The 13660-nt window shown below is 40.5% G+C and overlaps 1 protein-coding gene across 3 annotated transcripts; it reads left to right on the plus strand.

The window, feature by feature from the left end:
* The first annotated feature begins 91 nt into the window (after positions 1-91).
* On the plus strand, positions 92-10640 carry srsf1a (serine and arginine rich splicing factor 1a). 3 transcript variants are annotated; one of them, XM_031795719.1, is made up of 5 exons: positions 92-660; positions 1023-1231; positions 8553-8725; positions 8961-9684; positions 10161-10640. In XM_031795719.1, exons 1-4 carry the CDS (start codon positions 470-472, stop codon positions 9162-9164), a joined length of 777 nt encoding a protein of 258 aa, XP_031651579.1. In that variant the 5' UTR covers positions 92-469; the 3' UTR covers positions 9165-9684; positions 10161-10640. The 3 variants fall into 3 exon arrangements, with proteins under 3 accessions (XP_031651579.1, XP_031651580.1, XP_031651578.1); XM_031795718.1 differs by having other exon boundaries at positions 203-660; positions 1023-1240; XM_031795720.1 differs by lacking the exon at positions 8961-9684 and having other exon boundaries at positions 192-660; positions 1023-1240.
* Positions 10641-13660: the final 3020 nt, after the last annotated feature.

Here is a 13660-nt window from a genome sequence, read left to right on the forward strand (position 1 = left end):
GATTATTTCAAATTGCAAGATGAAAATGTCCAAACAATCATAATCTAAGAATCTGCTCACCTGAAATTATTCGCGTAATCATACCAATATCACACACATGCGTTCATTTATTTGACATGTATTCTATAAGGGAGGCATACTGAGACCCAGGTCTCTTTTATAGATTGTATTACCGTGGACTATTTTATTTGGCGGACGTAGCCATTTCTAGTTCTCTACTGAGCACATTTCTGGTGTTCATGAATGCCCTCGCGGAGAAGCGCGATTCTGAACGGGGAGAAGTGTAGCTATCTAGTACAGAACTTTAAGCGCGAGTGATACCTTATTTCGTGTTTTCAGCAGTGTTTGTGTACTATACTCAAATGAATTTCTAATCGGCGGTGATATACTTGAATACGGTCTTGCGAAGTCGCTTTTTATTTCAACCTACCGCTAAAATAAACTAGCTAACGTTAGCTTGCTAGCTAACATGTCGGGAGGCGTCGTGCGAGGCCCCGCAGGAAATAACGATTGTCGAATTTATGTCGGAAATCTACCTCCTGATATTCGCACTAAAGATGTCGAGGACGTGTTCTACAAATATGGAGCTATTCGAGACATCGATTTGAAAAATCGGAGAGGGGGACCTCCCTTTGCCTTCATCGAATTTGAAGATCCCAGGTAGCTAACGTTAAATGCTAGCTTGTTAGCAACTCGTGCACTGCTCTAACGTTATCTGCTCATGCGACAACGTGAATCTTCTCTGCTCATGTTTCTACCGTAACTATCTATTTTCGTTTTAGGAATGTACAGTAACATCAATTGGCCTGATAGCTAGTTGCTTCCGTTTCGGCATTAACATTTTGTGAAAGGTGTCTTTGTTTGTGGCTAGCCGACCAAACTCCAAGATTTATCATCGTAAATCGTGGAGTTAAGTTGGGCCGGGGTTAATTACTGGTAACATATAATATGCTAATGAGGCACACCGCAGAGTGCTGTGTGGACGATTGTTTAACAATACTTTTCTATTATCACTTTTTCAGGGACGCAGACGATGCAGTGTACGGACGAGACGGCTATGACTACGACGGTTATCGGCTGCGAGTTGAATTCCCTCGGAGCGGAAGGGGTGGGGGGAGAGGCGGCTTTGGTGGTGGTGGTGGTGGTGGTGGTGGTGGGGGGGTTGGTGGCGCTCCTAGAGGCAGATACGGGCCGCCGTCCAGACGCTCCGAGTATAGGGTCATTGTCTCAGGTGAGTCATGTAAGTAGGGTCAAAATGAAACTGCTTTTGGTATTATACTTTGTACTCAATTTTATAGACATGCTTCTCAGGAACACTATTTTATGAGGTTAGGGATTTACAATTGCTGAGATCTCATTTACAAGTGATCGAAAAAGGTTGTGGACTGATCATTGTTAATCCCAAATCAATAATGACCTCAAATCCATCTGTATTTAGTCTATATTTCAACAGGTTTTGCCCTATATCTCAAGGTAGGGTGGCCAAATGTAATGTCATTTTCAGTAGTGAGTGTCGCAGCAGTCTAAGGCGCTGCACCTCATTGCTTGAGGCATCACCACAGACATCCTGGTTCGAATCCAGGCAGTATCACAACAGGCCGTGAATGTGTGCCGCCCCATAGGACTCCCAATTGGCCCAGCGTCGTCGGGTTTGGCCAGTGTAGGCCGCCATTGTAAATAAGAATTTAACTTGTCAAGTTAAATAAGGGTTAAATCAATAAATCAGAGTTGATTCAAATGCAAGTAAAATGTATGAAATTAAACTGATATTATGCAAATGAGTCAGTACACAATTACAGTAATTTAAGACCAAAAGTTAAGGTAGGGTGGTCATATTAACAAATCTTTGTGCTTTGTGCAAAAGTACGTTTGCACCAATTTCATGTATTAGAATCAAATTTTTATACGACTTTATGCAAAATAGGTACTTATTACACAAATTACTATATGGAATTAAATTAAAAAACAGGATGGTAGGCCCATTCATTTAAAATAAGGTGGACATATTGTTAACATACAGTACCAGTCAAAAGTCTGGATACACCTATTCATTCAAGGGGTTTCCTTTATTTTGACTATTTTCTACATTGTAGAATAATAGTGAAGACATAAACTATTAAATAACACACGGAATCATGTAGTAACCAAAAAAGTGTTAAACAAGTCAAAATATATTTTATATTCTATAAAGTAGCCAGCCACCTTTTGCCTTGATGACAACTTTGCACATAATTGGCATTCTCTTAACCAGCTTCATGAGATGGTCACCTGGATTGGATTTCAATTAACTTCTTGGATATAGGGGGCGCTCTTTTAATTTATGGATAAAAAAACGTGCCCGTTTTAAGCGCAATATTTTGTCACGAAAAGATGCTCGACTATGCATATAATTGACAGCTTTGGAAAGAAAACACTCTGACGTTTCCAAAACTGCAAAGATTATCTGTGAGTGCCACAGAACTCATGCTACAGGTGAAACAAAGATGAAACTTCAAACAGGAAATGAGCAGAATTTTTGAGGCTCTGTTTTCCATTGTCTCCTTATATGGCTGTGAATGTGCCATGAACGAGCCTGCCCTTTCTGTCATTTCCCCAAGGTGTCTGCAGCATTGTGACGTATTTGTAGGCATATCATTGGAAGATTGGCCATAAGAGACTACATTTACCTGTTGTCCGCCCGGTGTCCTTTGTCTAAATTGGTGTGTAATCTTCAGCTGCAGGCATTTTCCCATGGGATTCAGAGGAGAAAGCACACGTCCACGAACGATATATCATCGAAGAGATGTGTGAAAAACACCTTGAGGATTGATTCTAAACAACGTTTGCCATGTTTCAGTCGATATTATGGAGTTAATTTGGAAAAAAGTTCGGCGTTTTGATGACTGAATTTTCGTATTTTTTTGGTAGCCAAACGTGACGCACCAAACGGAGCGATTTCTCCTAAACAAATAATCTTTCAGGAAAAACTGAACATTTGCTATCTAACTGAGAGTCTCCTCATTGAAAACATCCGAAGTTCTTCAAAGGTAAATGATTTTATTTGAATGCTTTTCTGGTTTTTGTGAAAATGTTGCCTGCTGAATGCTAACACTAAATGCTACGCTAGCTATCAATACTGTTACACAAATGCTTGTTTTGCTATGGTTGAGAAGTATATTTTGAAAATCTGAGATGAGTGTTGTTAACAAAAGGCTAAGCTTGAGAGCTAGCACATTTATTTAATTTCATTTGTGATTTTCATGAATGGTTAACGTTGCGTTATGGTAATGGTCTTGAGGCTGTAGTCACGATCCCGGATCCGGGATGGCTCGACGCAAGAAGTTAACAGGTGTGCCTTGTTAAATGTTAATTTGTGGAATTTCTTTCCTCAATGTGTTTGAGCCAATCAGTTGTGTTGTGACAAGGTAGGGTTGGTATTAGAGGTTGACCGATTATGATTTTTCAACGCCGATACCGATTTTATTCGATGGCCAATACCGATTAATCGGGCAATTTTTTTGATATATTTGAAATGATGACAATTACAACCACACTGAGTGAACACTTTTATTTTAGGCTCAAATAAATAATGAAACGTGCTCAATTTGGTTTAAATAATGCAAAAACAGTGTTGGAGAATGTACAAGTGCAATATGTGCCATGTAAAAATCAAATAAAAAGCTTAACCTTTAAGTTCCTTGCTCAGAACATATTAAAGCTGTTTTTTTTAATATTCCCAGTAAAGAAATGTTAGGTTGCCGTTATTGTAGGTATTATGATGCGTCGACTATTTCTCTCTCTACCATTTGTATATCATATACCTTTGACTATTGGATGTTCTAAATGGCACTTTAGTATTGCCAGCCTAATCTCAGGAGTTGATAGGCTTGAAGTCATAAACGGCGCTGTAATCAAGCATTGCTAAGAGCTGCTGGCAAACACAGTCAAGTTTGAATGGAGGCTTACGGGCCTGCTGCTGCCTGCCACCGCTCAGACTGCTCTATCAAATATCAAATCATAGACTTAATTATAATATAACAAACACAAATACGAGCCAATGGTCATTAATATGGAAACTATCATTTCGAAAACTGTTTATTTCAGTGAAATATGGAACCGTTCTGTATTTTATCAAACGGGTGGCAACCCTAAGTCTAAATATTGCTGTTACATTGCACAACCTTCAATGTTATGTCATAATTATGTAAAATTCTGGCAAATTAGTGTGCAACGAGCCAGGCGGCCCAAACTGTTGCATATACCCTGACTTCGTTTGGCGAAGTAAGCTGTGATTCGGTGATAAATTAACAGGCACCACATTGATTATATGCAACGCAGGACAAGCTAGTTAACCTAGTAATATCATCAACCATGTGTAGTTAACTAGTGATTATGTGAAGATTGATTGTTTTTTATAAGATAAGTTTAATGCTAGCTAGCAACTACCTTGGCTCCTTGCTTCACTCACGTAACAAGTGGCCAGCCTGCCAAGCAATTTCCTCGTGGAATGCAATGTAAGCGGCGTCCAAAAATGCAGATTACCGATTTGTTATAAACTTGAAATTGGCCATAATTAAATCGGTAAGGCCGATACATTTTTAGACCTCTAGTTGTTATACAGAAGACAGCCCTATTTGGTAAAAGACCAAGTCCATATTGTGGCAAGATGGGCTCAAATAAGCAAAGAGCTACGACAGTCCATCATTATTGAAGACATGAAGGTCGGTCAATACCAAAAAGCTTCAAGTGCAGTCGCAAAAAAACATCAAGCGCTATGATGAAACTGGCTCATGAGGACCGCCACAGGAAAGGAAGACCAAAGGTTACCTCTGCTGCAGAGGATAAGTTCATTAGTTATCAGCTTCGGAAATCTGAAATTAACTGCACCTCAGATTGCATTCGACATAAATGCTTCAGAGTTCAAGTAACGCACGTCTCAACTGTTCATAGGAGACTGCGTGGATCAGGCCTTCATTGTCGAATTGCTGCAAAGAAACCACTACTAAATGACACCGATAAGACTTGCTTGTGCCAAGAAACACAAGCAATGGACTTTAGAGAAATCTGTCCAAATGTAATATTTTTGGTTCCAACCACCTTGTCTGTGAGGCGCAGAGTAGGTGAACAGATGATCTCTGCATGTGTGGTTCCCACCGTGAAGCATGGACGAGGAGGTGTGATGGTGTTTTGCCGATGACACTTTACCAGCGTGGCTACCACAGCATTCTGCAGCGATACGCCATCCCATCTAGTTTGCAGTTAGTCCCAGTATCATTTGTTTTTCAACTGGACAATGACCCAAAACACACCTCCAGGCTGTGTAAGGATTATTTGACCAAGAAGGAGAGTATGGAGTGCAGCATCAGGTGAGCTGGCCTCCACAATCACCCAACCTTAACCCAATTGGACAGCAGAGTGAAGGAAAAGTAGCCAACAAGTACTCGGCATATGTGGGAACTCCCTCAAGACTGTTGGAAAAGCATTCCAGGTGAAGCTGGTTGAGAGAATGCAAAGTGTGCAGAGCTGTCATCAAGGCAAAGGGTGGCTACTTTTAAGAATATTAAATATATTGATTTGTTTAACACTGTTTTGATTTACTACATGATTCCATGTGTTATTTCATAGTTTTGAACATAGTTCTAAACTATTATTCTACAATGTAGAAAATGAACTCAGCAACAAACACAAAAAATAATTTTTCAATGCCCTGTCTTTCAAAGATAATTTGTAGAAATCCAATTCACTTCGCAGAAGTTACACCCCCCCCCCCCAGTGTAAAGGGTTTAAACACGGTTTCCCATGCTTGTTCAGTGAACCATAAACAATTAGTGAACATGCAGCTGTGGTATGGTCATTAAGACAATAACCGCTTACAGGTGGTAGGCAATTAAGGTCACAGTTATGAAAACTTAGGACACTAAAGAGGCCTATCTACTGAAAAACACCAAAAGAAACATGCCCAGGGTTCCTGCTCATCTGCGTGAACATGTCTTAGGCATGCTGCAAGGGGGCATGAGGATGTGGCCAGGGCAATAAATTGCAATGTCCTTACTGTGATACGCCTAAGACAGCGCTACAGGGAGACAGGACGGACAGCTGAACATCCTCGCAATGGCAGACGACATGTAACAACACCTGCACAGGATCGGTACATCCAAACATCACACCTGCGGGAGTTGCTGAGTTTAGTATAAAAAAAAAATATATATTAAAAAGAGAAACCCTTGAATGAGTAGGTGTATCCATACTTTTGACTGGTTCTGTATGTTACGAATTGCAATTCGTGAGTGTTGAGACTTTGCAAAATGTACAATGTTAAGAATTTGCTGAATGTATGATATCTTAAGAATTCCAATTTGTTGTTCCTAACATTGACTACGTGACTAACGTTAGCTAGCTCAAGGGGTTAAGGTAAGGGTTAGCTAACATGCTAAGTGTACTGAAGAAGTATATAAATGCAACTTCTATGATTAAGGTACAGTTCATATTAGGAAATAAGTCAATTTCAATAAATAAATTGGGCCCTAATCTATTGATTTCACATTATTAGGCAAAGTCACAGCCATGGCTGGGCCTGGGAGGTCCACCCACTCCAAATGAGTTTTTCCCCTACAAAAGGGCTTTATTACAGACACACGTACTCTTCAGTTTCATCAGAGGTCCAGGTGGCTGTTCTCAGATGCTCCCGTGCGTGAAGAAGCCGGATGTGGAGGTCCTGGGCTAGCTTGTTTCCACGTGGTCTGCCATGGTTAGTTCGGTTGAACGTACTGCCAAATTCTCTAAAACGATGTTGGGGGTGGCTTATGGTATAGAAATGAACATTAAATTATCTGGCAACCGCTCTGGTGGACAGTCCTGTATTCAGCATGCCAATTGCACATTTCCTCAACATGAGACATCTGTGGCGTTGTGTGACAACTACATTTTAGTGGCCTTTTATTGTCCCATGGTACAAGGTGCACCTGTGTAATGGCCATGCTGTTGAATCAGCTTCTTGATATGCCACACCTGTCAAGTGGATGGATTATCTTGGCAAAGGAGAAATGCTCATTAACAGGGATGTAAACAAATTTGTGCACAATATGAGAGATGTACTTTTTGTTTATATGGAACATTTCTGGGATCTTTTATTTCAGGTCATGAAACATGGGACCAACACTGCATGTTGTGTTTGTTTTTGTTCAGTATAGTTACAAAGTAACTAGTTAAAGTTGTCCTTGATGAGATTCGAAAATGCAACCTTTGGGTTGCTAGATGTTCACGTTATACGCTCACCCATCCACCCTGACCAACCACCCTCCTTTCTGTTATGCCTTAAGAACCAAATGTAACACATCATACTAATTTGAGTGTCCTGGATTTACATTCACTATGTTAAGTCTAGTCTGAGACCATTGTGGAATGACTGAAGAGGAAGGAAAAACGTTTAACCTTAAATTGCAGTCCAAGGACGTCTGACTGTAAAACACCCTCAGGACATTCCCATACCTGTTGGCAATACAAAGTCACATCAATCTTACTCTGGTAGTGAGGAATACCCATCGCAAAGAGCAAATATGAACGCTCAGATTGAGTTCAATTTTTTTATTTTTTATGCTGTCCCACAGAATTGAACGTTCTAAGCACAGCACTTACTTTACATTTGGGCTCATTCAAAATTCATGTTTTCAAATTATTTCTATATTTTGATGACCACATTATTGAAATGAGTGACAATGTATTTGATTTATTGCAGTTTTGTAGAATTCTCTCCTAGTGTCCATTGCTTTTGTCACTTAACACCCTAGTGTAATGTGGGTTGGGTTTATATACATCATTGGTTGTACTACCGCACTGTGCAATTGATAATTTACCAGTCTTTAATGTTTCAATGACACTGTGCTGGTGGTCTTCTCTATTTAACTAACAAATAGACTCCCTGTGTTACTGCCAGATTAACCTGTAATGTAGCAGGTGTAAAAGAACCACCTGAAACTAGGTCCCCTGCTGTACTGAACGGCCAGTTCAGTAAGGTTTAGGGAATGCTGTCGACATGGCCACTGCCATTTAAAAACTCGCCATACGCAGCAAACCTCAGTCTGTTCAAGAATGTAGCAAGCATTGAAGCGTACTGAACGCACCTCAGGTCTTGACAAGAAGGAAAATAAACTGTCGGGAGGTTCTCTTCTGCACTGTTCAACCAATCCAGTAAATGTGGAGAAGTGGTCAAGATGGAGTGTCGCCTTAACTTCCAAAAGCAGAAGTCGTGTCACAGGTGCTCTTTCCATTTCCCCTGAAAACCTGAACATCCGGTTGTTGGGGACTCTGCAGAGGCTACTGTCTAATTGGCTAGTTCCTTTTTCACCAGACAAAAGTACTGGTCTTTTTTGGTCGGCTAAATAGTGATATCCATTCCTTCCACATTAGTTCATTGTTTCTGGTTGTGTAGAACCAGCCTGGTTTAGTTGGTCTGTGCACATTCTGAATTATATTGCTATGCCACAGATCTATTGAGCAAGTTTGTACCATTTCAGTAAAGTGTTGAAAGTAATCACTGAGTAAAACATCTAATTTATTCGCTCTTCTCTTTAAAGGGCTTCCCCAGAGTGGCAGCTGGCAGGACCTCAAGGATCACATGCGTGAGGCTGGGGATGTATGTTATGCTGACGTTTTCAGAGATGGAACTGGGGTTGTGGAGTTTGTGCGCAAAGAAGACATGACCTACGCTGTTCGAAAGCTGGATAACACCAAATTCCGATCACACGAGGTATGCTTTTAGGTTTTATTGGATTTGATTATAAGGATAGGATGATATTTTCATTAAAGGTAAGTAAAGTGACTACCAACACCATTGAATCTTTCCCCTCAACCTCTCCCCATTTTCAGTGACTACTTGTGCAGCCTTTCAAGAACTTAAGGCTTGTTTTGATGCAATGGAAGGAACCGTTTGAGGTGGAAATGCTTTTTGTTTCAACGTCTAGTTCTTTTTGTGTGTCTACCAGGGAGAGACCGCATACGTTCGCGTGAAAGTAGATGGTCCCCGCAGCCCGAGCTATGGAAGATCCCGTTCCAGGAGCCGCAGTCGAAGCAGGAGCCGCAGCGCAGCCAGTCGCAGCCGCAGCAACTCTCGCGGTGGTGGTACCCGTGGTGGCAGAGGATCTCCTCGCTACTCTCCACGCCATAGCCGCTCTCGCTCCCGTTCCTAAACTCTGTTGCCATTTTGGTGGATCCCCTGTTAGCAGTTCCTCTTTCCACTTGTTTTTACCTCCTTTTGAGTTTTTCAGAATTCAACTATAGATTTTAATTTTTGCATTCCATCTCCTGATGTCCTAGTGGAAGGTCTTGGTATGTAGGTGTATCCCCTCCTGTCACCTTTCCTCCCTAACCCTCCCTACTTTAGTCCTTTTGTTTGGTCTCCTTTCTCAATTCATTTTAATTGACCTGTTGTCTTTCCTCCAAAAATGTTGCAACATTTGAAACCCTATTGCTCTGAACTTCAAAAATGTTGATCTTAACAAGTTCAATGCTTTTGTAAGTGTTGGAAAATGTATGTACTTTTTCATGAGATGGCGGGAGTCTCATTGCTAAACTGTATTTTACCCTTGTGTCTTCCTTTAGACATCTGAAGATAAGGATTAAAGAGTGATTTGGAATAAAAGTTGTGGAGCACATTTCATTTGTTTGATCAGGATAGGACATCTTAGGAGGAGTCAGGTCGAGGCAATGGTATGCTTTAGTATTGATTATTTGCATCTATTGATAAAGTCGTTGCTACAGGATGCATGATTGTTTCTTGAATGTAGCACAATTTTCTATATCCTATATATATACCTGCCCTATCTATTGTTTGGCAACCTTTTTAGCACTGAAACAGTGTATGTCTTTGGTTTTGTGCCAGGACAAAGGTCCTTAATGTACCTTTTTAACTTTAATGCTACATAAGAACCATTTATCTAATATTATTTTTTTATAGATGCTGTTTTAATATTAGGCAGGGGCTCTGGGCTTGTTTCAGCTTAAACATTGAGAAATATTAGACATTTTCTAAAGTATGAATTTGATGGTTTGGGTGCTCACTGACATTTTCAAATTGATCTTTAGTAGTGACATGTCATGAGTGCACAAAATAAGAAGTGGGCTGGGCCCAAATCAGACATGATTCTAATGGTTTCCCTCTGATTTTTTTTTCCTGGTATTTCAAGGTTTTGATTGGAGGAGTGGCTCAGTGGATCCCAATCCTTGGAGCCGGATCAGAGGAGCATTTAGGGAAGGGATAGGCAAGGATGGATGCTTGGAGCCGGATCAGAGGAGCGTTTAGGGAAGGGATAGGCAAGAATGGATGCTTGGAGCGGGATCCATTTTCCAGGAATCAAATCAATTGAACTAATTAAGGAATCCTAGATGCAACTTTTTGAATGGCCCAGTTTATTTCAATTTTTGAGCGGTAAATATGCGCAGAGTCAAAGGATATGGATAAGGATTATTTACGTTTTTGGAGTAAGAAAAGGAAACTGAGGACCAGGAAGTTGGATCAAAGAATGGAAGGAGACGTAGGAGTCTGGTAAATAAGGGATTCAAATTTGTGATGGTTGGGGATTATATTTAGTATAGTTAGTCTGTCTTTCTTAAATTTAATTTACTCTTTTAGTTTAGCATTTTCAATAAAATCCTGAAAAGACGTACCTGTTTTTTAGTTTGTTTTTCTTTTGAATTCATGTAAAATATGAACTTAATGGCCCTATGATGTAATAAGAGGCCAAATTGAAGAATATCCCAGTAGACCATCTACTCTAATGTATTGCATTATACATCATGGGGCGGTGCCCGGACACAGATTAATCTTAGTCCTGGACTAAAGTTACACTGAAAGAAAGTAAAAATGCAACATGTGAACTGTTGGTTTCATGAAGATCCCAGAAATGTTACATATACACAAAAAGCCTATTTCTCCTAAATGTTGTGCACAAATTTATTTACATCCCTGTTAGCATTTCTCATTTGCCAAGATCATCCATCTGAAAGATGTGGCATATCAAGAAGCTGATTTAAACTGCATGATCACGCAGCTGCACTGTATGCTGGGGACAATAAAAGGCCACTTTAAAATGTGCAGTTTTGTCACAACACAATGCCACCGATGTCTCAAGTTTTGAAGGAGCGTGCAATTGGAATGCTGACTGCAGGAATGTCCACCAGAGCGGTTGCCAAAGAATGTAATGCTAATTTCTCTACCATAAGCTGCCTTCCGTGTTTTAGAGAATCTGTCAGTAGATCGAACCTGCGTCGAGTGGGCGAGCAGTTAGCTCATGTCAACGTTGTGAACAGATTGCCCCATGTTGGCCGTGGGGTTATAGTGTGGGTAGGCATAAGCTATGGAAAATGAACACAATTGCATTTTATCAATGGCAATTTGAATGAACAGAGATGCCGTGACTAGATCCTGAAGCCCATTGTGCCGTTCATCCGCCGCCATCACCTCATGTTTCAGCATAATTATGCACTGCCCCATGTCGCAAGGATCTTTACACAATTCCTGGAAGTTAAATGTCCCAGTTCTCCCATGGCCTGCATACTCACCAGACATGTCACTCTGAGCATATTTGGCATGCTCTAGATTGAGGTATATGAGAGCGTGTTCCAGTGCCCACCAATATCCATCAACTTCACACAGCCTCTGAAGAGGAGTGGGAGAACATTCCACAGGCCACTATCAGCAGCCTGATCAATTCTATGCAAAGGAAATGTTGCGCTGCATGAGGAAAATGGTGGTCACACCAGATAGACTTTTTGATCCACAGCCCTACCTTTTAAGGTATCTGACCAACAGATGCGTGTCTGTATTATCAGTCATGTGAAATACATAGATTAGGGCCTAATGAATTCATTTAAATTGACTGATTTCATTATGAACTCAGTAAAATCTTAGCAATTGTTGCATGTGCTCACATTTTTGTTCAGTATATTTCAATGGAGATTCTGAATTGACCATACCTTTTAGACCAGGACTAGGCTTAATCAGGAAACTGACCTCATGGGTTGTATGAAATAACTGAATATAAACTTGTCAATAAGTGATTAAACTACCTGTTTATGAGTTGTATGCATTAGTGAGGAAATGTAAAATATTCCGGAAAATGTCCTTTCAAGCAGATGTGCTTACATACTGAACAAATATAAACGCAACATGCAACAATTTCAAAGATTTGAATGTGTTACAGTTCATATAAGGAAATCAGTCAATAGAAATAGGCCCTAAACTATAGATTTCACATGACTGGGAGCATAGATATGCATCGGTTGGTCACAGATGCCTTTGAAAAGTATGGGCATGGATCAGAAAACCAGTCAGTCTCTGGGATCCTGAGTGGCGCAGCGGTCTAAGGCACTGCATCTCAGTACTTGAGGTGTCACCACAGACACCTTGGTTCGAATCCAGGCTGTATTGCAACCGGCTGTGATTGGGAGTCCCATAGGACGGCGCACAATTGACCCAGCGTTGTCCGGGTTAGGCCATTATAGGCAGTCATTGTAAATAAGAATGTGTTCTTAACTGACTTGCCTAGTTAAATAAAGATTAATAAAAATGTAAAATAGAATTGATCTGGCTGTTGATTGTGGAATGTTGTTCCACTCTTCAATGGCTGCGAAATTGCTGGATATTGGCGGAAACTGGGATACTGTCGTACACGTCAACACAGAGCATCCCAAACCTGCTTGATGTCTGGTGAGTATGCAGACCATGGAAGAACCAAGACATTTCCAACTTCCAGGAATTGTGTACAGATCCTTAAAACATAGGGTTGTGCATTGTCAAGCTGGAACATGAGGTGATGGAGGTGGATGCATGTTATGACAATGGGTCTCAGGATATTGTCACTATCTCTGTGCATACAAATTGCCATCAATAAAATGTAATTGTGTTTGTTGTCCATAGCTTATGTCTGCCCATACCACAACTCCATGGGGCACTCTGTTCACAACGTTGGTGTCATCAAACCGCTCGTCCACACAACGCCATACACATGGTCTGCGGTTATGAGGCGGGTTGGAAGTACTGCCAAATTCTCTAAAACAAATTAACAAATGAAATAATATTAATATTACATTCTCTTGCAGTCAGCATGCCAATTGCATGCTCCTTGAAAAACTTGAGATGTCTGTGGCATTGTGGAGTGGCCTTTTATTGTCCCCATCACAAGGTGTACCTGTGTAATGATCATGCTGTTTAACAAACTTCTTGAAATGCCACACCTGTCAGATGGATGGATAATCTTGGCAAAGGAGAAATGCTCACTACTAGGGATGTAAACAAATAAAGGAAATAAGCTTTTTGTGAGTATTGAACATTTCTGGGATCTTTTTTTATTTCAGCTCAATGAAAAATGGTACCAACACAACATTCTGCGTTTATATTTTTGTTCAGTGTACATCTCACACAGACAATATAAAGTCCAGTAGAAACATGGATTGTATTTCTATGATAAGACAACAATGTAATAATATAGCCTAGATAATGTGATATCACGCATACATTAATTGATGCTGCTAACAATAAGATTACACATTGAGCATAAATACTCGGTACACCTGAGTTTGCCAGGGGGTCTTATCTACCTACCTCACCATGTAGTGTCAACGATGCATTGTGGGATGAAATAAGATGCTGGCAGAGAAGAGCTGGTAGAAAATGCTCGCAACACAA

This window comes from Oncorhynchus kisutch, linkage group LG18, assembly GCF_002021735.2.
Source record: "Oncorhynchus kisutch isolate 150728-3 linkage group LG18, Okis_V2, whole genome shotgun sequence".
Taxonomy (NCBI): Eukaryota; Metazoa; Chordata; class Actinopteri; order Salmoniformes; family Salmonidae; genus Oncorhynchus; species Oncorhynchus kisutch.

Coding starts and splice junctions, on each gene's coding strand:
- srsf1a (XM_031795718.1), top strand. CDS start 470: ATGTCGGGAGGCGTCGTGCGAGGCCCCGCAGGAAATAACGATTGTCGA. Junction 661..1,022: donor ATCGAATTTGAAGATCCCAG/GTAGCTAACGTT, acceptor TCACTTTTTCAG/GGACGCAGACGATGCAGTGT. Junction 8,726..8,960: donor CCAAATTCCGATCACACGAG/GTATGCTTTTAG, acceptor TGTGTCTACCAG/GGAGAGACCGCATACGTTCG.